The sequence below is a fragment of the Colletotrichum paranaense genome, assembly GCF_030867605.1.
Source record: "Colletotrichum paranaense strain IMI 384185 chromosome Unknown Scaffold_5.1, whole genome shotgun sequence".
In the NCBI taxonomy this organism is placed as follows: Eukaryota; Fungi; Ascomycota; class Sordariomycetes; order Glomerellales; family Glomerellaceae; genus Colletotrichum; species Colletotrichum paranaense.
Genome location: NW_026848963.1, coordinates 2,955,740 through 2,981,250, shown reverse-complemented (window position 1 = coordinate 2,981,250; position 25,511 = coordinate 2,955,740). Strand labels below are relative to the sequence as shown.

Sequence of the window (25,511 nt, the reverse complement as noted above, 5' to 3'; positions counted from 1 at the left end):
GTTATCCCTGCTTTGAAGAATCAGGTCGATAAAGTAATCGTTAATCAACCGACAAAGACATTTCTTCTAGATCATTGTCTATGGTATTCAATAAGACATTGTTGATGCCAATGCGCTGTCTCATAGTCGCCTTACCGGATGCAAGGATTTAGACGTTGAAGCTTTCGAGACATTGGCTGGGGGGCCCTTGTGCCGGCAAAGGTGTTGGTCTCTTACGTCTCATCAGACATCTATACCATTCAGCTCAAAGACAACAAATTCTGAGATCTCGTATAGTTATGATGATACCCGGGGTAGACTACTCATCAGTTCTAAGTGCCTACGAGTGGATGGGATGAGTCGTATCGTAAACGAGATACAAAACATCATTATCTCCACCAAAAATAGACAAAAATTCTCGTACAAGGTAGGTAACGTCGCAGAGGAGCAGAAATGTTCCTTCCCAGCCTCTTCAGCCTTCCCATTCCATGCGCAATCGGCACGATAACGTCGACCAGGGTAATAGTATGAGCTCAGTGAACCGTACATAACGACACCTGCACCCCGCGCATCATATTCACCGAGAATGTCTGTCCTCTCAGCCCATAGCATTATACCTGTCCTATAACATCCCCAATTTTCGCGATAAAACAGCACTACATGAGGAGGTCCGTGAGTCGAGAAGGTTACAGCCAACTCCAATCCGGCCACCGAGAAAAAAAACCGGACGTCCACAAATCCCCGATTTCCCCCTCCCGAAAGCGGGGCCGAACCGCACGGAGCCGGGCAGCACGCAACCGCAGCACGCAACACGTTCGCTCCGCCATCCGAAAGCGAATGCCGTCCCAACATCCCATCGTCAAGTGTTTCTTCCCCACTCCTCCAAGTGAAATATTGAGACAGAGTTTACCTTGCAATGTCGTCTCGTTACGAGATAGTAGGCTCCACAGAAACCTAGCTTTCGCCCCTCCTGTTCAGATCAATATAAAAGCCAAGCAAACTCAAGTTTCTCACAATCTGACACCTAGTACTTACTGTATGCCTATGATATGTATCCCCACGTTGATCATCCAAGCCCTAAGTACAACCACACGAAATAAAGTGTTGATGAAATGTATTACTATAAAAAGACTAAACCAATAAAACATAAAAACAATCTAAGAATCCCAACGCCGCCTTCCAAGGAAAAGGCCTATGTGAGTCTCTCTGTGTGTGTGAATGTATATGTATGTATGTGTCGCAATGTTCCACACCCAAGAGCGAACAATGCAAAATAGTCTCCTCCTCCTCCTCCTCTCCTCATCTCCACACCATGCAACACAACAAAAAAACCTCCAACCCCTCATCGTTAATGCGAGAATTCTTCAAGCGAGAGGGATCATGAAACAGGTCAACAACCAGAGTAGGAAAAACCCTTCCAAAAAGCAAAAAAGCGAGCGATGCATCCCTCAGGAAAGGGTCAGTAGGGCCAAACAGATCCAAATAATCCGGAAAACGAGAAGGAGAGAGGAGTTCCAAGAAAGAATAAAACAAGGAACGGGACCGACGCAGCTTTCCCAGGTGCTCAGTATGCCTTTCTAATCCAATTAATTTCTTTCTCCCGCCAATAACATCGAACCATTTACTTGCTCTCCGTAGCCGCTGGGGCCGTAGCCGCAGCCGCAGCCGGAGCTGGAGCGTCTACAACAACGATATCGCTCATGTCCCACTCCCCCTTCTGCGCCCTCGCGAGCACCTCTCTACCCTTATCCGTCAACTCGGGCTTGCCACCCGTGTCCGTCACCTGCTCGAAGAAGGCGGGCTTGAAGACCTCGCCCGTGCGCTCGCGCTCACGCGCCAGCTCTCGCTGCCGCTCCTCGAGCTCGACCTTGACCTGCGTCGCCTTGGAGAACTGCTTTGCGTGGATGGCTTCGGTGACGCCACCCCACATCGTCAGGGACTCGTTCTCGAGTTGCTTCTCCTTCGGGGGCAGCACCTTGGGCGCTACATTGAGGGGTGCGAGATCGATGATTGTGTAGCGGGCTTCGGCGGGGTGAGAGTTCTGCCATATTCATGTGAGTATTCATGCGGCAGAAGGGGGATGAAGGAGGACAGGGAAGGGTCACTTACCACTGGCTTGGGGCCGAGGGTAAACTCAATCTTCTCGCGCCACGGACCGCTCAGACGGGCGACAATGTCGGCCTCCGGGACGTCCTTGATGTTGACTTTGTCGTCGTTCTCGGGGTCGTACTTGAAGATGATGCCCTCGACGCGGTTCGTAGAGCGGCCGAGCCACCCAGCCTCAATGTAGTGCAGGATCGTCTTAAGCTTGGTCTGCGGGCACGTAATGTACGCCATCTCACTGACGCTGACGCTCAAGCTTCCCCTGAGGATGCCACCGAGATGCGCCGCGGGGTGAGTGAGGCGATATGTCTCGCCGCCGCGCTTCTCGAGCGTGACGAAAATACCGAGGTTGTGCTCGCCAGGCAACACGCGCACACTAGTACCCGTGAACTTTGCCGTAATCTGGTCGAAGCCGCGGGCAGAGAGGCCCCGCTCGGGACAGCTGATGTGGAATGCGCTTACGGGCGGGTGGTGGGAGGTCTGCTCGGTCAGGTATGAGATACGGAGGGGCTTGCTGTCGAGTGTCGTGCTGCCGTGTTGCGGGACGGACAGGGAGACGGCCGAGGCGTTCTTGTCTGCCTTGGCCGACTTGAAGCTTGACGAGCTGCTACCCGCGCCGCTGCCGAGGGCTGTCGTGTTGATCTTGGGGGCATTATCTTCGGTTTCCCAATTACACTAATCACGTCCTCCATTAGCGTCCTAAAGTATGATAGGCGCATAGTGCGCAAAGAAAGGACCGGCGGCACTCACCCTAAAGAACTCTCCCAAACACGAGTTGTATGGTTTGCAAGGCTTTCCCTTGACGTACTTCAGATCTTTTGTGAACCAGAACCGGCAGACCTCGAGCATGCGGTCGAGGGGTTCGTCCGCGGTACCGATGGCAACGAAGGCGTTGGGCGCATCGAGATAGTTCCAGTATTCGAGGTTCGGCGTCGGCTCGAGGAGTTGGGATGGCAGAGAGAAGCGGACGGCAGCAAGGTCGGCGACACCGATAAACCTGAAAGAAGGAGGCCAGTCAGCACGAATTCCGCTTTCCCGATAATTCACGCCTGTCTGATTTTGGAGTTTTGCAGGTCTGATGAGGTGACGATGGCAGGTTTACCCCTCCAAGGATCATCGCCCATCAGCCAACGCATCCCCGCCCGCGAAGCAGAAAAGCTCGCCTCCTGGTTCCCAAAGGCACTGCGCATGCAAGCCCAAACCACCAAACGACGTCATCCATCACGAGATAGACTCACTTCTTCAGGATACCAATAAAGGTCTTGAGCTTGGAGCCATCGCTCTGAGGCTCCTCAGGCGTATCATGCGCAGCTGCAGCAGCCATGGTTGCAGTCTCGAGATCCGTAGAACAAGGGGTTCGTTGGTTGGTTTGGTTGTGGAGGGTAGGCGAGAGGTTCAAACGAGCCCGCGGCCGGTCGGTGGGTTTTCGGAGTAGCGAGAGAGAGTTTGAGGAACCGATGACGACGCTTCCCTTTTTTCCGCCTTTGGGTTGATTCGCTGCTTGGCGGCCTGGCTTCTCTCCTACTAGCTACAGCGTAAGGCAAGGCAAGGTACTGGGTGAAAGGTACTGTTCAACCAAGAAATCGCCCAGGCGAAAAATAGCGGCCTTTGGCTGCGATAAGGTGGGGTGCCGAGAACGGCTGGCGGGGTTGCGAAGCCGAGATGGGAACGGCCAAAAAAGAGAAACCGAACAGTGACAGACAAGCACACCCACACTGCACAGTACGTAACGACGTCAGGTAGCAGTCCCACGAGGTTTGGCGGTTGCAGTAGAGATCCAGAGGTGTGAGTTAGAAATGATGATGATGATGACAGAGTAAGGTTTGGGTTTTGGATGCTCGACTCCGGGTCGAAGGAGAGAGATGGCCGTTATTGCGGGTACGTTTGTTTGGACAGCCAAGGTATTCCGTAGGCGAGGTGGTTCCAAAGGCGTGAGCGCGCGTGTCCGTTTCGTTTCAGTCGTCCGACTCGTGCGCAGCGCGCCGCAGCGTTCAGATACGTATGCTATGCGATGATGAGATCCCGCAGAAGGAAATCAGACTCTTTACCTCGCCTGGCCTATTGGGAATATCCACTGTTGGAGGGCGACAACGGGTGCCGTGAGGTGAGGTAGTCTGGATATGAAATACTATGGACGTTGCCGTATCGGAGATGGATGGCGACCCGGCAAGACGAGTACCGAGAAAAACAGACAAGGCGCAACCCAGATCGCGGTACGGAGTAGAGAAGAAGGCTCGTTCGATTTGGGGTGATGTTTTCCCTCTCTTTCTTTCTCCCCCAGCACACAAAAAAGTAAATAGACAAAGGGTTTGGAAATGGCGGTGGATAAAAAAGAGGATGAAATGAGAGATGAACCGAAGACGAAACCATACGCCCCAGAATGGTACGTAAAAATGTCATGCACGGCACCCAAAAGGCTACGAACAGCAGCATCAGCAAAGCAGCAATCAAAGCAGCAGCAGCAGCCGCCAGCAGCACTGCAGACAGAGCTCCACGCATCGGAGCGGGAAGGCAAGTGGTGACGCCGCACAGAGAGCGCTAAACCCGCGCAATCTGACGAGGGGAGCGGGAGGATGGCACCGGAGGCACAGCGCCAAGCAGCCAATAGCTGTAGCTAAGTTGGGCGTGTGCCTTTGGGGGGGCAGTATCGAATCAGTAGGTACTTGATGATACAGTGCCAAATATGACGTGATGGGTCACACGACCGCTGTATCACACCCATCTTGGCTGTCTCCGATAAGCAGTCGCACTGCCTAAAAGTCTCTGATAACGCACCGACCGTCCTTTCTCCTTCGAGAACAACTGTCAGAAACATACTTCAGAGTCAGATAAGAGCTGCGATAAGACATCTCTCCGCTCAGATGCAACCTTACCTTACCTAAGGTTCATCAGAAACAAAGGGGGCCTTGCACCTCTGACTTTTAGCAACCGCTCGAGAAAAACGAAGAGGTCTCGATAATGTCTTGTTTGACATCAGAGAAAACACAAAAAGAATTAGACAAGCTATTCCAAAGCCCTACTAAGACAACGCAGCTATCGTCCTTGTACTCACTTGACCAACTAAGGTAGGTGTCAGGTAGGGTTAGGAAGACACGCTCCCTTCCACCATCCCCAAAGCCGTGTCCGGACCGCCGCAGACAGCAAAGCAGCCTTGCAACAACGCCAGGACCGGATTGCGACCAATCATCCACGCACATGTCTAATCCAGCCGCCATCACAAGCTCTCATCTCCTTGACTCAAGCCTCACCCCTTCAAACACGCCTGCTTCTGTGGTGAGGGGGAAGGAGGGGGAAACTACTGCTAGGAGGAAACAATGCTCGAGCACATGGGAGGAATGAGAGGCTGCGGCGGCGTCTGCATTTTACCTTGAACACGATCTCAAGTGAGGTCGTGACATTCGTCTGTTACCACAGTTTAAACACTGCCAGATACCTCAGATAGATCAGCATCTCGCACCTGCAAAACGATCTCATTAACACGGTTCCATACGCATCATAGTTCTGTAAAGCTGTACATCCTAGCCATTGCAATAAAATCGAATAACAGTGACAGCAATCGTACCTTTGAGGCTCCTGGTTCACATCAAACACCAGCTGAAGACATCGAAAGGCTCTTACCTCAGTCTCATGAATCACTGCCTATCACTCACCAAGGTTCCACACACCTTCATCCCTTCAGTCTTTCCCTCATTCGCACTGACTTCAGACCGGCCACAGCAACGAGGAGCAGAATAGGAACCTGACTTACAGTTCCAGCTCAAGTCCTCCAGAAGCCAATCTCATGTCAACGTCAACTTCAACTTCAAGCACCTACTTATAAACAAAGGAGGCGCCAAACAGGCAGCTGCATATGTCTCTACAACAAAACAGCAGCAGCAAGTAAAACGAATCCTCGAGCAAACCCCTCAGAGCTCAAAGGAGGAAACTCAACCAGTCACGCGGTCCCAAATCCCACCCCGCAGACGACGCGCAGTAGTAGAGCCGCAAAGCCCGCAGGCCCGCAGCAACCCGAGCGTACATACCTTACGCAGTACTGCGTGCGTCCACCTCGTATCCCGTGACTGCGTCTCATCCCATGAAGCCATCACGAGACCAAAAAAAAAAACCTTCACTTACATCTACCTACCCAATCTAAGCCCTCCTCCCCTCCCATCTCTCCTCAGCCCATTTTCCATCCCAAGGAGGCTGTGAATCAACTTCACCCCGACCGCCTCATTCCCGCCAAAGAAAGAACCGTCCCCTGAGCCTTCCCTGACACTTCATCCATGATCTCCCGACGGTTGACCGGAGCCCCCTCAAACTCAACTTCCAATATTGAACACTTTAATATTACCCTCGCCTCTATCTCACCCGCCCAACCACCCGCCCGCTCGCCGCCGTTATCCGCCGTTACTGTTGCTGCTGCGGCTACTACTACTCCGTACTGTCCCACTGCTACTGTTGCTGCAGATCTTCAAGAACCCCTCATCTCAGGCCATCTCAGGGTCCTGCCAGGGATTAATCCTCCTCGCAGGCAAAGGCCCTCGTCCGTGGGTTCATGGTCCGAGGTGATTCCAAAGGGGGGCGGACCCGGAGCCTGGAAGAGGAAGGAGAACGAGGCTACATGGGAGTCGGAGCAGGATTAGAAGTGAGGGAAGGGGATATGGGGTGGGGAGCTCAACGTCCGCTCTTGGGATCGTCGATTCATCTCTCTCTCTAATATCACCAACCTCATAACTCGGCAAGTAGGACTGTAAGAGTGGGTATGGGAAGGGGGGTGAAAATGAAAATGGGAATGGGGGTCTGGTAAAATGAAAGGATACCTGAACATGTATGTACCGACGGTATCTCGGTATCAGACTCCCCATCGAGTCCAATATCCACCGAAAAACTCCTCGACTCGAGCATCATCTTGGACATGGAATCTCGGTCAAGGGCTTCGAGACGAGGAGAAGGGGAGAAGTAGAAGGGGGAGAGGGGACAGTCACCGTTCATTCCCCGTCTTACATGCTACCCTTCGTGCATCTGATCGTCGTCGCGATGGAGAGAAATATCCCAATAGCTCGTGAATGCCTTCAAAGTTTTTCGCCGCCTCCAAGGTCCGACTCAAACCACCAACCCCCCGGGCCCCCGAGAGTATCACCACTCCCGGACGGACCCCCCTCCCCCCTTCAAAAGTCCAATATCAGAATGGTTTTCGAGCCGTAAAAGGGAATGCAACAATGTTCCACTCCAGTCAAAGTGGTGGTATCCGTACGCAGCAGGGTATCCGCAGCGCCGCCGCAGGACAACAACCGTGGCCCCCCGTCCTCCGTACCTGCATTCGGCACTCGACTCACCGAACCACCACTCACCCACCAACCCGGAGCTCCGACTCGAAAGCTGACCTTGCTTTTCGACTTGTCAAGTTCGTATAGCTTCATCCGAGCCCTCCATGTACCTCCTCAAACGAGCATAATTCCCCCCTCCAACTGCCAACTTCAGGGTCTCTGGCGCCATGGGAATCTTGGAAGATCTGCATTCTGAACCGTTTTTTTCCCACTCCAGAGTCCATGCATTCCAACTGACAGGTTCACCTGAAGGGTTGCATCGCATGCGGTGGGCAAGAGGAGGTGAAGAAGGAATGAGGGAACAGAAAGGAAAATACCACCCAGCAATGCTAGTCGAAGAGGAACCGCCGCCGCCGCAAGCCCGGCCCCCGAATCAAGCTTCATCGACAAAGCAACAAACGACAACCCCCCGCCCCGCCCAACAAGCACCTCCGTGTATCCATTATCGTAAAAGAAAAAGGGGACCCCTCTCCCGGCGGTTGCTTCGTGGTGAGAAAGTGCCCCCCCCCCCGCCCCGGTATTCCGGCCGAACACGAGAGATCAACGCGTGGCAAAGTCCCGCGGTCGACCGACCGGAGGCTAGGAGCACCGGGCTTCACGGCCCTCCTTGCCTACTGCCGACGTTCTCTCTGAGGAGTGCTGAATCCTCGACGTCGGACATGCGTCTCGGGGCACCGGGGGGCGTGTTAGTTGCTATTCACGCCTGTCTCTTCCCACCCACCAAACATATCCTGTAACCAAACCCCCTTTTCCTGCCTTCTGCTTCACGTATCTGGACACGCCAATCTTTCCTCTCCCCATGTCTGATATCTGCAAGAATCGTACGCGAATAACGTCAGTGCCTCCCCTCCAATACTTCCCCAAGTTGCCTCCATCGTGGCTCAGCCCTCTATAAATATATATAATTCCAATGATTTTCTCAGGGGGGGCCGCGATCAAGGGTTCCATTGAATGATTTCCACCCATCGAGAAACCTACCTCGTCGAGAAATGATCATCGTCGCTTTCTGCCCCCCCAAGTTCCCCTCTCTTCCCGCCCTTTCTCAATACCCAAGCCCAGTGCAAACCTTGTTCGTTCCAACCTTGATCATGGCATCGGAGTCAGGGACCAATCTGCCATCTCACTTTTGTGCCCCCAAACACCGCACAACACACTGCTGCCCGGCCCCCCGTGTGCCCCCGCAAGACCCACGGCATGGAAGGGTCCATCGAAGAGTTTTCTCCCCTCCAGCAATTTCATACTCTCCCATCGACAATGACCTCATGATCGACACCGAATTTTCTCCCTTGGGCAAACGTGACCGTCAATAAAGGCTGCATCCCAGCGGCGCCCGTGGAGACCCTTAAAAGGCATTCCCAGGGCAAATCCACCATCTGTACCCTGATCCCGGCCGACCACAGGGCGCACGCGGGATGCTCTCCGATGCCACAGCGTCAGCGTCTGTGAGTGCCGTGCCGGACCACCACGGTGGGCAACGGCAGAGAGAGAGAGAGGGCCACCTCCACTGTCAGGACCGAAGTCAAGTTGCTGGCCATGAGATTGCCTCTCTCCGTACGTCCACCACCCATCCACAACAACAACAGGATGAGGCGATTTGTTGCAGTAGTACGAGTCGGACGTGTTTCGCGGTACTCGTCAATCCCCTTTTCGTTTGTGCCCTACGTTCCCGTTGGAGAGTGAAGCTTGCATCCCCGTATACGGTCGTGACGGTGTAAGTGAGGGAATTGTACCTGCGCTTTGCCCACAGCACGACTTTGTTTTTGCCGCCGTTAGTGTTGCAACCTCCGCCCGGATACCCTCGTCAACTGGCGCTTACAAAGTTAACCCTAAGCTTCGTCATTTCCTAGTCCCGAGAGAAGGGCACGTTCCGGGGTGGATGACAACGGTCCCTAGAGGCCTTGTTCCCATGTCCGGCAAAGCGCAGGTTGGTGCCCCGGGTCTCCGAGTGTAACGTGAGGTGGACCTCAACCCAAGCAGGCGAACTCAACCGGCTCGGCTACGAGACATTGCCCTGACGCATATTGACGAAAGCTTCTCATCACCGGCGCGTCGGACAGCAACCTTGTATCTCCACTGACTGAGTTGCGACCATAGTGGCCATATGGCACTCCCCCGGCTGCGGGATCAAGCCCCGAAGGTGTCCTGCGTCAACTGCCCAGCGTTGCATGTGGTAAGATTGGAATTAAGCTCCAGGATGATGGGCCAGGGCGGGTCACGGCCTGCGACTACTATGTAGCCCCTCTCTTTGGTGACTGAGAAACCCATCAAGATGTCTTCTCTGGTTCATACGCAGTACACTCCAACTGACTCGTGTGCCACAGTCGGAGCGTAGTTTGACAGGTTTATTGGCACTTAATGGCGGGCGATATTGTCGAATCTCCGTCATAGCCAGTCTGAGCGGCTGTCGCCGTTCTGCGAATCGGGGACTTTAGGGTTCGGCAAGCTATTGAAGTTACGGGCCACGATAGAGTGGTAAGGTACGAGATCCTATACTACCTTACGCTGACCGCGAGGTAAGCCGTGAAGCAATCTCGATGAACGATGAGTCAAAGGGGCTCGCTGGCAACTCAGAGATGAAAATAAATCCGTGCCTTTGCCCATGTATCAGTACTGCGTAGCACCAGTGTGCCCCCCACCTCCACTGTGGTTGCCGCGACCCTCAACCAAATACCTGGTACTGTTGGCGCCGTTTACATAGAAGCATGAAGGAGATGGTTGATTCTCTTCTAGAATCGGCGATCAACGGTCAGCTAGACTCGGGCAGTTGGTCCCTTGCTTTGGCGCTGAATGCGAGGACCCTGAAGGAACCGTACTAGTGAGCAACCGACGACGGTTGGTATCGATCGCTGGGTAGGGCGTCATGGTCTCGTAGTTAGCCTCCTGTACCCCAGCGCCGTTGCGCGGGATGCCCCAAGATGGCTTCAACCATGTGTCCAGATTGGGATGCACACCATCAGTGGTCATAATTTCCTGCGGGCATTGAGCAATGAGCGCTCAGGAGGTTATACCGTTATACTAGGCGCTACGGAACGCCCTGGGGTCTGCTGAAATCCTCTTACCCCAAGAGTGCGTGCTCCGAAGCCACATGTGCCAGGGCCCCGCAAACATGCATGGCTGCCCTCCCACTTTGACGCGCTCAGAAAGGCCACGATCCCGGCTCTCTATCCGTGTTGTACCACGGCCGCCCACCCAAGCTGGTCTGAAGCGTTGTATTTTCAATTCTTGGCGAGATTTGTGGCTCGCGATAACATCGTGCGAGGCCGATGGCAGCTGGCTTCAACACCGCATATGCGGGCTTTAACTCAGGGCTTGCTGGACGCTCCGTGCGCTATCTGTTAGCGCGATATGGGCATGAAATGCCTACCAGGCATGATTATTTGACAGATAATCATCATGCCGTTGTAGTAGCCGTCTCTGGCACGTCTGGGTCGGCAACGTCCTGAGTGCTGAGTGCGGGCTCGCATTTGGGCTGGACATGGTTCCATGGTCGAGCTCAGGATCCCGGGGTAGAGCTTTTGCTGGACCCGTCTACTCATGGACAATGTACTCTGCCATCTCGCCTGGTAACACCTTGTCCGTATCCACTCGGTGAATTATCCGGCCAAGTTCAACTGATCAGAGAATTATGTTTCGTGGTATCCGTACTTCGTAGTGGGCAGAACTTGGTGATTGCTGCTGCTCAGGCAGACTCACCAGGCCCCCAGCAACTAGTTTCCATCAGTCAACGCCACAACACACTCGTGCCGCAACCCGGGAAGAATGAGGTGCCGAGACTGGCCGACCCCTGTATTTGTATCCATACTTCGATGTATCGTCAGGCCGAACAGAGCAAAGACGGGAGCCCCGTTTCTAGAGAGAATGACGTTGCTCGCGGCACCTCAGTATCCCCATTTGGACGGCACAAAATGTGACTGCAGTGAGGCCCTGAGGAAAGCTCAGCGCGCTCCCCTTTTCGGAAGCTGGTCTGACGAAGGTAAAGCCCATCAGATGACAGGGTTGCGAGTTTCGAACATGTCCCGCACAACTCTCTCAATGACACAGAGAACCATGGATCGTGTGTTGTCGGGGTCTGTTTCAACTCTCTGTGCAACGACTGTTGATGCAAGTACCATTGCAATAGCACAACGCTGGGCTCTACCGGTGCCACGAATCAAGCGTGCGGCGCAGAGGTTTCCACACCGCAACTCTCAATGATGCTGCATTGCGGAGAGTTGGCTGAATACGTGAGGGTTAAACACTGTTCATTGGAGCCCTTTGGAATGGATGGAGCTTGTGCCATCGTGGGATGTTGTTGGTGGAGTCGATGTCGCTTTTCCAAATGTATCCGTACTTTGGTGAAAATAGCAACCGAGTGAAGACAGTTTTTTCTTCTGCTTCTGTTTGGCTTTCTCAAGCACGACATGACATCATCCCTCCGTGGCGGTGCGCTCCCTCCAGCGTTGACAACCATCCCCGGTCCTTGTCTAAGATGAAAATGGAGACTGAGATGGAGAATGGAGATGGAGCACGCACACGCGGGTCCTGGGCCCCGCATCAGTTTGTTTCTCTCCATAGCCCCGGGGACGAAAGCAACATACGGCGCTTTGCAATACCGTCCTCTCCATCTGAGTACGCCGTGCCAAATCAACGTCAGGTCTCACCCCCAGGATGAAGAGGAGGAGGAAAATTTCAGTAGTGGACTCCATCTGAGTGGCACCAAACAAAACCATCAAAGTCACAGTCTGAGCTGCGAGGCCCATTTCGACTGGCTGCCAATGTCGTCAGTGAGGCATTTGCCATTTGGCGATGGCAACAAGACGACGCTGAAGGGGCGAATTCTCACCAAAGTCTGCCCACCCATGTTCCATGCGCTGGTGCATGTCTGTGTCTTTGATCACGAGACCCATCCCACAGACTCTGCAACTTCTTCCATACGCGAGGATTGCCTCCCATCAGCTTACCCACAAACCACGGCAGGTGTGTGCGACGTGAACCGCACAGCTGGAAATTATCGGGACCCCCAACTACCGATATTTGGCGAGTTTCTGGGTCTCAATTAGGAGCCTTACGGCCGGATCCTTATGGTTTAATGTTGGCAATGTTATCCCGAAACTGATGCGAATTCATCGGACTGCAACGAGTGCGTTGGGTCTTTCCCTGCAGGATCCTTTGGGAGTTGACTCTGTGGTTGGTGCTTGGATGCCATTCTTATTTGTATTCTGTGTAGCGGTATGATAATAGGATTGGGCATGAGGAGAAGGCGATAAGTTTGCAACTTGATCAACAGGCCTGGACTGGAAGACCTCCTGCTCGGCCGCCTTGTTATGTGCGGGGAGGGGGATTCTCGGCCAGTGGCCCGGTCCAATCTCGTCAAGTCGTGGAAACTCTGTTGAGTAGACTCGAACTTCCATTCTCCTCGGGACGAACGGTTGGGTTGCTGTGCTCAGGAACCAAACAACGACCGTTGAAGTTGATGACAAAGGCAAGCGACGATTGGTTCGTCGTTGCCCCCCTGAAAGCTGTCCTGGGATGAACTACCACGCCCATGGGCAGATTCTCCAGCGTCTTGAGCCGAAGATCGGCATCAAAAACGGGTAGGCCAGCTGCGGCGGCCTGCTCCCGACAAACAGTGCTTCTATTTCGATTCCATGTTGGTCATTGGCGCCAACCAGTCCCGGCCCAATCGGCAAACCATTCATGACACCCTTCTTCCTGAGGCTCCTATTACGGATGTAGATCGACGTCCAGAACCCAGAGACCTAGGTATCGCGCTTGTTGTCGCAGGCTTGTAGCCCCGTGATTGATGAGTTTCGAACTCTCGACATTAGCCTGTGGGTAAGGAGGTGAGTCTGGGTCGTCATGACGTCAGAGCCTTTCCCTCGTTGTCCCCGCCTCGCCCTGATAATTTGGGAACAGTCACATACTCACAGCCGCTGCGCGAGACACTCGGGTCTAGAGTCTAGGCATGGGGTTGCTTGTGACATGAGACGGTCTGGCCCTCCATCAACCTTCTTCCCTAAACCGAGGCCTGTGGTAAAGGTTTCGGCTCGAGCGCTCTGCACTGATGGAGTACCTGTGCTGCATAGATACGGGGAGCCCGAGGGGAAATCTGAGTGGCTTCCTTTGGACTCTTCTTAGCGTGGTGCACTGAAGATGTTCCTGAGAGCTAGCTTCGTTGACGTCCGTCTAGAACAAATTGGCAGCTCGGCGATCCCATCTGCAAGGGCAACTGTGTGGCCTGTAGCTGTCACGACTTGAGGCGGATCCAGTGCCTCCACCGAACTATTGGGACGTGCTGGAAGTTGTTGTGGTCGGCAAGCTTTGCAGACTGTAGAGGTCATTGCAGCCGCAGTCGGGCCCTCGCTTAAGCTCGCATCGACAGTAGATCTTCTTTTAGCCCGCCCGTGAAGTGTGACTGAGATGAATCTTTGACGACTTTCGGTTCGGAACCCCTGGTACGGAATATCTCTCGCTCATCATCAGACCCCGCTGGCAACTGTTCCGTTCTCCAGGTTTGGGGCTTACATAAAGTCTAGCCAGAGGCGCATTGAGGCGATGGCCTTGAGGATTGTGGTTCTTGTGTTCTAGCCTCGAGGCTTGCTCTCGTGGTAATTAGTGAATTGTGCGGTAAAGTGAATAAGCTTAGATGAAACAAGGATCGCAGCGCCCGTCTCCTCTCTTGACAGCTACTGGTCCGAGTGGGAAATGATCAGTCGGCGCCCAACTTTGGTAGTCTCTCAATGGATCCCTGGATGTCGCCTTGTAATCTCCCGAGGACTTCTATGTACTGTGTAAATGAAAGGAGCCATATACCCATCGTCAAAAAACGTTTCTCTTGCTTTGATTCGACACGGCTTGAAGGATTCTGGACGAGTCGGCATCCCGAAATGGTTGTGAAGAATGCAGCGTCGTCTCAAACTACCACGCCCGGTTATGCAACGGCCGGGCGGTTTGGTTCTGGCAGCGTTTCGGGCCAATTCGATACTCAAAGAGGCTAAGTACGAAACACTCGACAAGTTTTGTGCCGTGGATTTGACGGCGGCCCGGAAGAATCCTCGTCAATTCTCGTTTCCGAAGCCTTGGTTGCATTTCAAGATGGGGATTGAGCTGACTCGAGTAAGCCCTTGGAGGTGCATCTAGGAACTCGCTGGCCGGGAAAATGACGTCAACCCCCCTTTCAATATTATTAGCCATTCGAAACAAAGCTCCACGTCAAGACAGAGCTGTGTGATGTATGCTCCTGTTACGCGGCCAAGTTGAAGTCTCCTGCATGATGACTGCGGATACGTTTCCGCGTTGCCTTCGAGGTATCGAGGTACCGGACTGATGGATTCCTCAATGCAGTATCATAAAGTAAATCTCACCCATTAGAATGGCTGCCACGATGACCGGTCACAGTCACCAGTACTGTGCCGCCGCAAGTCTTCAGCAAACAGCGTACTGACGATGTCGGATGTGGTTTACCATCGGGATGGCGCCAACACAAATCTGCCTTGGAAAGTGATGGCAGCCAATGGTCGCGTGTGAACGGGACGGGAGCTATTGCCACGTGCCGTGTCCCGCGCGGGTAACAGTCGTCATGTCCAGTAGCGACAACGGCGCGCCAGGCTAACAGAACGTTGGCGACGTTGTGATAGCGCCACTTAGAGTTCACTAGATGGTGCGTAACGGTCGGCAAGGCCAGTCATCTGGAATAGGATAGTCAGGCCCGAAGCCACCGTTTAGCGAGCAACCTAGGATGTCGAATCAACGAGCCTGCAAGAGGTGGAATTGAAACGCTGAGCATACCTGCATGGTGGCAGCCACTACAGCCTCGCTGTGAAATTGCACCGTTTGTAAAGGATACGCGATTGACCCGATGAAAGACATGAAGTCGGATTCGGCCCTGTCAGTAAACCAGAGCCCAGACAGAGCCAACAGCCGTCCGTCCGCTGGGGACCAACAGTAGGGGGTTCAGGGGTAAATCATGCTCGCTGTCCGGATATTGTGTGCATTGTCTTGACGATTGCAGCGCTGATCGCATCGCTGAATCGTGGTTGACATCAAGAACACTACTTGGGGTTTGGGCGGCATGGCTTGCAGGGCAGAGATCTGCATTCACTAGTGTAGACATTGAATCGCCGCCAGGCAGAAAGGAGACACCCCAAGGGCCTGTTGTTGCAATATGCGATCCGAGACCATTGCCGCTTCTGAACCAATTCCCGACTTCATCGAGACTTGGGCGTGGGGTGTCGCCGGCGACTTGTGTCGGCCTGCTTAGCCGTCGAAGCGATGATCGACTGAATGAGCTGTTAGGTTGTCGCTATTGGCCGACAAGAAGCGCATACAGCCCGTCTTTCGGGATCGCATTCAGACGAACATCCCCGAAGGCCCTAGGCTTCAAGCCCATGGCCAGCGTAATGCCCTTCCAACGGCAGCAGTCGTCGGGCATGACCGTTTTGGTGTATCCTGCGATCTGTCAAATGACCCAGAAGTCTCTATCTTCGGACACTGGCCGTCCTGGCACAGCTCAATTGGGATTCGGCAGCTCTCCAGTTCGTCTAGGGCGCATCGGCGAGGGGCAAAACGGAGATTACACAGCCACACGGCTTAAGGGTCCAGGGGTCTTGTGGCAAGCCTTCGCCATCTTCAATATACAACGGGTGTGGTATGGTGGTGCAAGTATTGGTACACGCCGGCTTGATCCTTTGGCGGTAGATGTTTCTGGTAAGCCATTTGACTGCTTATGACGAAGAAGCAACTTTTTGCGTACTGGCAAAAATAGGTATGTCAACCGCTGCACGGACTGACTGAGTACGAATACCTAAGCGTCCAGTCCGAGGTGGCGTTCCGCGGATTAGGTTTGACGGGGATAAACGGCTCGACCAGACTTGGAAGGCATCGCAGCGCTGTAGGCTTTGAGAGTTACCGAGCCGCGTGCTGCTATACGAATGAAGTGTCACATCGATTTTGTCCACCGACCATCCGCGACTCCTAGTTGTGTACCTATGGCCAGAGCGGCCAGGCAGAGAGAGTTGACGGAATGCACCCGTACGAATGGTGCGGTACTAGTTCGCCCTGTACGGAGTAGAAAGTGCATCTGAAGCATTGGACGAGGGATCGGGGGGCTGGCAGATTATCTTGAGTTAGCGGATGAAATTGGTCGAAAAAAGCAAAGACGGAGAATTGCGAGCGTCCTTCAGCGGAATAACTGGTTAAAGCCCGAGGTAGTTGGGCGGCTGCGTCAATCTAGACGAGGTCTGCCCGAAGGGTGATGCAGATTTTGGACCCTGGAGTCGAGTAACAATGCGATGGAAGTTTTGTGCAAAGAATACACAATGGGCGGACTGCACCGGCGAGCATCTTTGGAGACGAAGTTGTACAAAGCTCCGCGCCTAATGCCAATACTGAACGTTTTCTCGGAGGGGCGGCGCCGGCATGGGGCATCCAGCTGTCAGAGACGCGATGGCGCAAGAAAGGACCGATCCAAGAGACGACGCCTTAATCAGACGATACCCACCGAGCCCACATAGTACTGTGACGGTAGACACATTAGCAGACTAACATGAGAAGGATGAGGCCTGTGGACGAGAAAGAAGAAGAGTGTACTCCGTACTCCATAGGTAAGGTATGCATGGATGGCACCGATGGCAGACGGCAGAAGAGGAAGCGCAGGACGGGCCAGGGGCGGGGTTAATGGGAATGATGAAGCCAAAGGGAGCATGGCACCCGGAAATGCCAATGCGAGGATGGGGAAAACAAAAAGGCGCATGGACGCAGAACTGGAAATTGGCTTGTGGCAGTGTGGGCAGATGAAGATGAGGTCGGACTGGCCCCGGCAGGTTCTTGAGTTCAGTGTTCTCGAAGATGGAGACGACGGACGCAGGACGCAGGACGACGAGGACGGGGACGAGGGCAGCGGCGATATGATGTGATTGAAGAGCACGGAAGTCCCTTGGAGTAGAATTCTACATTGGAAGAAAGCCTGGAAACCTGAAGGTGCCTTTTGCGCAACTTGGAAAGCACCCATTCTCAGTTCCTTCCGCTGGAAGACGAGGTTCCCAACACATGAAGTGTGAGGCAGGAGTGAATCAGCCGAGCTGGGCACAAGGGAACGGGAGGAGCAAGCCGCCGCAAAGGTCGAGGTGCGATGCCTGCTCAGCTCAGCTCAGTACCTTGGGGCAAAGGTATTAGAGAGGTGGCCCAGGCCCCCTCAGATAGAGAGACATTGTTTAGTGAGGCAGGCAAGGTAATGCTGACTACTACCTTCCATGCTTGACGATAAGGTGCGAGGAAGGCGCCGTTTAAAGTGCCCAGTTGACGATTAAAGTTTCGGTAAGGCGCCCTTCATCGCACACCTGCCATGTGTGGTGTTTCTGTTTTGAGCAAGGGCGTTTTGCGCTTTCCCATATTTGAAAAACACCATAACCCGTATGACCTTACCTTGAGGTAAGGAAGGTAGGCACGAAGTAGACACTGGAGAGAGAGAACGGCAGGAGCAAGCGGGAGCAATTGACTGGTGCGCTATTTCTTCCTTCTACTTTCCTTCCGGGAAGGTACCTCTGAACAAGGAAAGGTGCCTTAGGGTAGGAAGCGTCAGAGCATTGCTTCCTTGTCCTTGGTACATGTGGCATGGCTGTTTTACCATGTTGGTCAAAAAAGTAAACAAGAAGAAGGAGAGGATAGAGTACCTTACTCCGTGCCTGGCCTTAGCTCAGCTCCCCATGTCAGCAATGTAGGTAGTATTAAAGGTGGTGAGCCCTTGGGTGTGTAGCAACTGCCTTACATCGAGATTCAATAGTAATCCCGATGATATTGATTAATGAGAAGGAGCGAGGGTTGGACGGCACACGGGAGCAGGTACGAAGTGCGAATGGGGAAAACCGCCGCGGTTATGGAGTCAAGTAAGGTACCTAAGGTAGGCCTCAGGCACATGGTGCGTATGAACAATGAAAAATCTATCATTCTGGATGTTTATTGCTTCGTTAAAGAAACGGACGGCACCTGCCTATGGCCTACGTTTGCTTGGCTGGCCGAACTTGTGCCTCCGTCCCCGTCCCCGTCCCCATCCATCACCGAGCATCTCCATTCTCGTCTTTGCACCCAATCTATGGCTACTATCGCTACTATGGCTAGCTCGAGAGAGAAAGCTATCCTGTCGCAATCGAGCCTGCACACGGATGACGGCTCGCCAACAATGACCATCAGGGCTAGCCAAGCACCAAGATGGGACACACGGCAACGGCGACGGCGCCGAAATCTGATCCCAAGGACCCCAAGGGACCAAACGTTGTGCGGGCTGCAGCGTACAAGGTACCTTACCTTGTCTCGGGGTGGGAAGAGGCACGCAGTAGGCGCATGAGGGGAAAGTCTACACCGGTACGAAGCCAGGCCCAATCCAGACAGAAGAGGGCCAGAAAGGGCCTGCCATCTGACAAGACTCGCGCGTTTCCCCGTTCCCGCCTGTTCAAGGCTTCAAGCCAGAGTGAGAATAGCTCCCCCGACCACGAGACACCACCCAACTGCACCAGGGCAGGCCGCGCCGCCGCAGAACCGAAGATGAGGGACCGACTACCTTAGACTAACTAGCATCCGCAACTTAGGTCGCAAATGCTAGCAAGGCCTCCGTGGATGGTATCCATACTCTGTGGTCCTTTGCATTTTGCGCAGCACTTTCTCTTAATTGACTGACGACGTCTTTTGCCTCTCACGTCTATTCCGAGCCGCGATCCCAATCAATCTGCCATACTAATCGGCTCTGTCAGAGAGTGGTCAGCTAAAGCAACTACGTCAGATGGGAAAGGTCGCCGCTGGGACGGAGTAGCGCGGCTTCGTCCCCCTGTCCATCCCCCACTCTCCGAATCTCTCTTCTCCGAGTCTACTGAAGTTAGAAAAAGTGTCGGCTGACTGTGCAGGGGAAGGAGAAGAGCAAAACAGAACGGCCGGCAGAGAGGCAATGCTGTGAGTGTATCCGTAGTGCTGTATACCATCGGTACGGATACAGATACGCTACTCTGCACTTTAGCTTGCGTAATAGCAGCCTTGGCCAAATAAGAAAGACATCGGAGAGTGCAAGAGCTCGAGCCACGATTGAGGTGCCACACTCGTCGGGGTTGAGCTTGACTGGTCGCTTGACTGGTCGCTTGACTGGCGGTGATGAATGCGCGCGCCCCCTTTGCATAACGTGGGCGATTCTATTCGAAGCTGGGGGCGCCAGAGACAACACTCGACAGAGCAGGGTGCGGATACATCTGGACTGGAAGGATGGACTTGACCTCGGTCTGATGGGGCCACAGAGCTGCGCGTTACGGGAGAGAGAGAGAGAAACAGAGAAATTCGGTCAGTCCGTCACCTCACCTCACCTTACCTTACGTCGTCGGTCGCCTCTCTTGTTCGTTCCCGAATCTCCTCATCGACTTTGCAGTACTTGGTACCTTACACATCAGCGGCGGCACTTTCTCATTCTCCCGTATCTCCCATCCATCTGAGTGATGATGATGGGGTAAGGAGTACGTATCCATACTTGGGTGCTCGAGAGAGACATTGGTACAACCATTGCCGTCCATTTTCCGAAGAGCACGAGGGGCGTGTGCATAAATGAGCCTTGTCGACACATCCCATCCCCGGGGGGGCCAGCGAGCGGGGGGTGCGATACAATGCTCATTGTCGCGCACTAACAATTATTTTTTCCAAGATGGACAGTCGGCCTGGCAAGGGAGGGGGATCGAGTGGAGGAAGCCGCCGATGGACATGCCCTGCCCCTGCCTGCCCACTGCCACTGCCCACACACGACCTCACAGTCGCGGTAGCGGTACGGACATGTGTACAGACCAGACCACCTCACCTCACCTTACCTCCAGTGAGCAGGAGCGAGGGGAGCAGCAGCAGCAGGAAGGGGAGAAACAGTGGCACGCATGTACTGCAAGTCGAGTCCCACCTCCAACGACACGTACCGCTACCTCGGCTGACCATGTGTCTCACGCAAGACAGCAAGTAGTCGGAACCTCGCATGTCCACCCGACCCGACCAGAAAAGCCAACGAGGGACAAAGTCCAGCCCAGCTGCGCAGTGGCAGCGGAAGCGGCAGCTCCAGCAGCAGGCCGACCTCACACATCACACATCCAATCCAATGGCACCCGACACAATATCGTCTTCTTCCTTCTACCTTAGTTCTCCCTCCCCCGTCCGACTCGTTTCTCTACCTGCCTTACTTTACGCAGTACATACCCTACCTTAAGGTACCTTCACGGTGCTGTGATTCAAAGGGAGCGAGCGACTGTTTGTTCCTCATACTCAACATCTACCTCTTTCTTCCACTCGACCCAGCTTGACTTTGCTCTCTCTCTCTCTCTCTCTTTCTCTCGGAAGTAGAACCTGAGTTGACATTCATCATCCCTCTACGTATCCGTACTTTACACAGCTTCGCTCTGCTGTGCATCATTGCTCTGCTCAGCTCTGCTCCCACCTCACCCACCTCGAGGCAAGGAAAAGGTAAAAGGTACCTTACCTTACTGCCGGAAATCCTCCGTTGGATACATCACAAACACACCCCACTGCGATTTCTTCATATCTTCCGCCAGACTTCTCCCATATACCGGCCTTCTTCTCCATCCTTCCCCTCCTACCCGACTTCTCCTCACTTTTGTCGCTATTCCATCTCCAACTTCTGTTAGGTATCCTCCTGCGTTGCCAGTCCTTGCAACCCATTTCACCTCTTTTGTGTCTCTCGACTCAGCTGCTGCTGCTGCTGCTGCTGCCTGACGTCAACTAGCTCACCTCACTTCCACATTTCATCCCACTCCCACAACCGCAAACCTCACAGGAAAGAAAAAACGAGAGGGAAGAAAAAGAGTACGTACCATCAGCTACTTGTCTTTGCAGTCTTGCCCAAGCACATCGTCAGGTACCCATTCCCCCCGACCATCCTCACCCATGCCCATTTACCCATCTCTTCCAACACCCATTTCCATATCCCACACACCCATGCCCTTACCAGCGTCAACCCAAGGCCCCAAGGGCCCCAGTTCTCTCCTCCAAGGAGGTCCCAGACCCAGGTCCCATTCATCTTCATATCCATCAACCCAGGTCCCAGCCCAAAGGGCGCACTGCACCGTCGTTCAACCCGTGCGCACACCCCCATCCTTACCTGACCTCTCTTTACCTTACCTTGCTCTGCCTTACAAGCGCGCATTCACACATACATACATTAGATACCGCTCATCCCATCCATTCCTCTTCCCTTGGATATTCTACCTACCCGTCTTGCTTGAAGTTCTGTTCCGACCTTCCATCGTAGCCGCGTCTCTTCTCGCTCTTGCGCGCTCTTCCAACCTCTCTCCCGGCCCCGGAGCATAATACGCATACCTCGCCCACGCACGCGTCGTGTTGTCTACCGTCCATTTACTCACCTTGAGCCACAGGTTGTGTACCAAGCAACGCACCATTACAGGCCGTACCCGAAACCACACACCAAGACTACGAGACCCTTTGGCGAACCAACAGACTACCACTTGCTGTTACTTCTGGTGCGCGCATGGTCTCTGTCTTCCAACGTCTTAGTCTCCTCGTTTGCGCCTCTTAAGCAAGCCGCTACACCCGCCCGATTCATCTCCTCGGCGAAGCAGTTCCAATATCGACAGAAACGCCCACTGCGCATCTAGGCCATTGTGACTCCGCCGCGCATCCTTGTCTGTCCACCTTGCTTCACACACGTACTTACCAGGTACCCACCGCATCCTCTAATATACCGCTCTCTCCCCACGGACGTCATACCGGAGCGGCCTTTTCCTCTCGAACTGCAACTTCTCGACCTTTGCTAGCGGCCCATTCGACTTTGCACATCACCATTTGAAGAACCAATTTCGTATCGATTTTTTCCCCCCATTTGGTTCCGCGACCACGTACGACGCTATCACCTACCCATTCGCTCGTTTTCACTTCCGACCGCTCTATGAGGCGCCAAAGCTCGGCCTTCCCCCACCTGACCTACGCTCGTTAAGGAAGTTCAGGCTTGCTCAGCTGAATCACGGCAGACGAAGAAGAAAAAAGAGACAGGCGTCGCAAAGCAGCAACACGAGGGCGAGGATTCGGACCGTTCGATCGCTCGCCAGAAAGAGACTGGATTCGGGAGATCACCCACAACTACTGAACACCAACTCGGTATCGCTGTCACTAGGCAGCGCGCAGATCTACTATCAAGATGTTTCGCCAAAGGTAAGCTCTGCCATGTTTTGTCGTTATGCGCCGACAAAAATAGCTGTGCAGCCCGGCTCCCCGCAGAGGATGCGCGCGTTGTTGCGCCATCTCGAAACCTTTTTGCGCCTGCCCGGACATGTACTGACTCGTGTGCCTGTTCACAGAACAAGCGCCCAAAAACCCGGCGATGAATTGCTGGCCACTTTTCGAAAGCAGTTCCCCGAGGTGGCTGTTACGACCACGGCCCCAGTTGGCGCCGCGAGCGCCGCCGTTGATAATACGGGCATGGTTCCGTCTATTCCGGGCGTTCAAGAAAGGTCAGTACAAATACCATCATGAACCTTTTCTGGAGTTTTGCAGTTGCTTTCGCGGCACCCGGCCGCGCCCGCCGGGACGAGTTCAGGCAGAAACGCGGGGTACTCTTGCCCATGTGTGGATCAAGAGGACTCATGCGCAGTATTCCAAAAAAGATGCTTGATTTATCCGACTCTGTGGCTAACATTATACTTTCTGTAGAAGCCACAGCCTCAGTCATGAAGCTTTCAGGGATCAAGACCCAACGCCCAGAGCTACGAATGAACCATGGAGGTTCACGCCGTCGCTGCTTGACCCCAACTCGTTCTCCTTCACCAACTTCGCCAATGCTCCGCCCGGTTACTACACTCCCACGCCGGGAGGCACCAACACCATCTATCATCCTCAAGCCGGTGACTTGCACACACCTACCCTAGGGCTCGGCATGGGTCTCGGGACGCCTCTGTCGATGCCTACGTCTGAAGGCGCAATGCACGCTGGGCAGCCTATGATGGACCTCGCCGGGTTCCAGGGTATGCAAGGAATGCACCACCCTCAGCAATTTCAACAACCCTTCAATCCCTTTATCCAGCCTCCGGCACACCAGCAATCCTTCGCCCCCTCGTCATTTGTTCATCAAGACACCGGATACGAGACTATGGAGCAAGATGGGTCGCCAATGAACTCTGATCCATCTGAGGAGCGAATGGCTTCTATCGACAGCGCATTTCACAACTCGCCCATGGTTGGTTTCCAGGGACGCCAATTCGGAGGCCTGCCCATGGCTGCGGTCATGCCACCATCTGCTGAGAAGTTCCGGTTTCACGCTACTTTGAATGCCCCTACCGCCATGATCAAACACGCCGATGAGATTCCCGTCACGTATCTCAACAAGGGCCAGGCTTACTCTCTATCTGTGGTCGATACCAATGCCACAATGCCTGTGGCTCCGGGGACCAAGTTCCGCACTTTTGTCCGGATCTCCTTCGAAGACGAGCAGCAAAGGCAGAAGCCCGGCGTCTGCTGGGCTTTGTGGAAAGAGGGACGAGGCACAAACGAAGCTCATCAACGAGGCGGAAAGCTGCAGGCCGTGGAATATGTAGAGGCAGGCCAGCCGACCGAAGGCGACGACAAGAGAACCCGTGTTGAGTTGGAATCGTCCTCCTTTGACGGGTTTTCAGTGGTTTGGACCCCCGGCATCAACGGCGCCCCCGAATGCAACATTGCCGTACGCTTCAACTTTTTGTCAACCGACTTCAGTCACTCCAAGGGTGTCAAAGGCATTCCAGTAAGACTCTGCACCAAGACCAGCACATTCCCGATAGACATCGCACAGCCAGCAGCCGATGCCAACCCGGAGATCTGTTTCTGCAAGGTCAAGTTGTTCCGCGACCACGGTGCCGAGCGGAAGCTTTCCAATGATGTTGCACACGTCAAGAAGACCATCGACAAGCTCAAGCAACAGATAACCCAAGCTGAAAGCGGCATGAAGGACTTTGGAAAGCGCAAGAGGTCGAACGCTGCAGCACAAGTCAAGGGTGCAGATCAGCGACCCGGCAAGGTTCAGAAACACAAGCGAACTTGGTCCATGTCCTCCACCAGTTCAGCCGGGGCCGGAACTCGCCCTCCTCTCGAAGAAGACTTGCACTTCAAGCTTCAAACATTGCAGGATATGTTTACCAGTACCCGACCTGTGAGCGTATTGTACCTACGTGGCGAAGAACTCGACGATCCAGACCTGCACCCCGTTTCGCTTCCTGGAGAGCAAGGCGAACTTGCCAAGGTAGAATCCCGCGAAGGCCCAGCATGGCAAGCACGGAGTGGCCGCAGTTCTGTTGCTGGCTCGTCTCTCGTATCACCTTCGCCGAGCTCCCTATCACTAGCGTCTCAGGCTTCAGTTGTCCCCAATCGTCAATGGGCTGGGTTTGAGGGTGAGGGCTCTGGCGAACCTGCTTCCCGGCAAGGGTCAGACCAACCTACCAAGGTCACCAAAACAGACGATGCGGGCAATTTGAGCGGTTGGATCGAGGCACTAGGAGTGGACCCAGCTTATCGTCCTCCTCCAGAGCGCGTGGTAAAGCCCGCAGCTTGCTTCTACATTCTCCGACCCAACATAACGGAGCCAGAAAAGCGGGAGTACTACCGGGCTATCTACTTGGCCCAGAGGAATCTCAAAGACTTTAACTATCGTGTGGCTGCAAAGTGGAACCTGGATCCTTCGAAGATTCTGCGGACAGTTCACGTTCTCGATCGTGGTCTCGAGGTCGAGATAGACGACGACGTCATCCAAGAACTCAGAGAAGGCCAAGACATGAGGCTCGAAATCAAGGAGATCTTGCCCGAAAACCCCGTCCAGCTCAAACGCGAATGGGACATGGCCATCGACCCAAGCGATGGCGACGCCATGGATCAATCATCTGCACAAGGCGGTTTCGAATTGCGCCTTAACTTTTAATTTCACATAATCGGATCCATCTCTACTACAGCAACAATTGGATAGGAATCGAATTGGGGACGGGCTTCATTTTTTCTTTCTGCTCGTCACCAGGGAGGCCACTAGGATATGGGTGGCATAGGCATACACGCGCTCGCACACGCATGGTTGGAATATCGCTCCGAAGGCGTTGTTGATTTTGAGATACCAAGTCCCTGGATGGGCCGCTTCTTCTTTTC

The 25,511-nt window shown here is 53.9% G+C and overlaps 10 protein-coding genes across 10 annotated transcripts; 6 read left to right on the top strand and 4 right to left on the bottom strand.

The window, feature by feature from the left end:
- Positions 1-1,600: 1,600 nt before the first annotated feature.
- On the bottom strand, positions 1,601-3,406 carry CPAR01_07405 (oxysterol-binding family protein; the record flags this gene model as incomplete). Its single annotated transcript, XM_060491674.1, has 4 exons — positions 1,601-2,020; positions 2,089-2,757; positions 2,833-3,079; positions 3,321-3,406. 4 exons carry the CDS (start codon positions 3,404-3,406, stop codon positions 1,601-1,603), a joined length of 1,422 nt encoding a protein of 473 aa, XP_060350548.1.
- A 734-nt stretch (positions 3,407-4,140) lies between these two features.
- Positions 4,141-4,482, bottom strand: CPAR01_07404 (uncharacterized protein; the record flags this gene model as incomplete). Its single annotated transcript, XM_060491673.1, has 1 exon — positions 4,141-4,482. One exon carries the CDS (start codon positions 4,480-4,482, stop codon positions 4,141-4,143), a length of 342 nt encoding a protein of 113 aa, XP_060350547.1.
- A 2,982-nt stretch (positions 4,483-7,464) lies between these two features.
- Positions 7,465-7,775, bottom strand: CPAR01_07403 (uncharacterized protein; the record flags this gene model as incomplete). Its single annotated transcript, XM_060491672.1, has 2 exons — positions 7,465-7,576; positions 7,630-7,775. The coding sequence occupies 2 exons, from the start codon at positions 7,773-7,775 to the stop codon at positions 7,465-7,467; spliced, it is 258 nt and encodes an 85-aa protein (XP_060350546.1).
- A 4,115-nt stretch (positions 7,776-11,890) lies between these two features.
- CPAR01_07402 (uncharacterized protein) lies at positions 11,891-12,430 on the top strand (the record flags this gene model as incomplete). The annotated part of the gene is made up of 1 exon (XM_060491671.1): positions 11,891-12,430. One exon carries the CDS (start codon positions 11,891-11,893, stop codon positions 12,428-12,430), a length of 540 nt encoding a protein of 179 aa, XP_060350545.1.
- Positions 12,431-14,270: 1,840 nt separating this feature from the next.
- CPAR01_07401 (uncharacterized protein) lies at positions 14,271-14,510 on the top strand (the record flags this gene model as incomplete). The annotated part of the gene is made up of 1 exon (XM_060491670.1): positions 14,271-14,510. One exon carries the CDS (start codon positions 14,271-14,273, stop codon positions 14,508-14,510), a length of 240 nt encoding a protein of 79 aa, XP_060350544.1.
- Positions 14,511-15,331: 821 nt separating this feature from the next.
- Positions 15,332-16,099, top strand: CPAR01_07400 (uncharacterized protein; the record flags this gene model as incomplete). Its single annotated transcript, XM_060491669.1, has 1 exon — positions 15,332-16,099. A coding segment is annotated over one exon (768 nt), but the record flags the coding sequence as incomplete, so codon positions are not given.
- Positions 16,100-16,854: 755 nt separating this feature from the next.
- On the bottom strand, positions 16,855-17,121 carry CPAR01_07399 (uncharacterized protein; the record flags this gene model as incomplete). Its single annotated transcript, XM_060491668.1, has 1 exon — positions 16,855-17,121. One exon carries the CDS (start codon positions 17,119-17,121, stop codon positions 16,855-16,857), a length of 267 nt encoding a protein of 88 aa, XP_060350542.1.
- Positions 17,122-18,575: 1,454 nt separating this feature from the next.
- CPAR01_07398 (uncharacterized protein) lies at positions 18,576-18,929 on the top strand (the record flags this gene model as incomplete). The annotated part of the gene is made up of 1 exon (XM_060491667.1): positions 18,576-18,929. The coding sequence occupies one exon, from the start codon at positions 18,576-18,578 to the stop codon at positions 18,927-18,929; it is 354 nt and encodes a 117-aa protein (XP_060350541.1).
- Positions 18,930-20,168: 1,239 nt separating this feature from the next.
- Positions 20,169-20,519, top strand: CPAR01_07397 (uncharacterized protein; the record flags this gene model as incomplete). Its single annotated transcript, XM_060491666.1, has 1 exon — positions 20,169-20,519. The coding sequence occupies one exon, from the start codon at positions 20,169-20,171 to the stop codon at positions 20,517-20,519; it is 351 nt and encodes a 116-aa protein (XP_060350540.1).
- Positions 20,520-22,548: 2,029 nt separating this feature from the next.
- Positions 22,549-25,293, top strand: CPAR01_07396 (CP2 transcription factor; the record flags this gene model as incomplete). The annotated part of the gene is made up of 3 exons (XM_060491665.1): positions 22,549-22,562; positions 22,709-22,861; positions 23,061-25,293. The coding sequence occupies 3 exons, from the start codon at positions 22,549-22,551 to the stop codon at positions 25,291-25,293; spliced, it is 2,400 nt and encodes a 799-aa protein (XP_060350539.1).
- Positions 25,294-25,511: the final 218 nt, after the last annotated feature.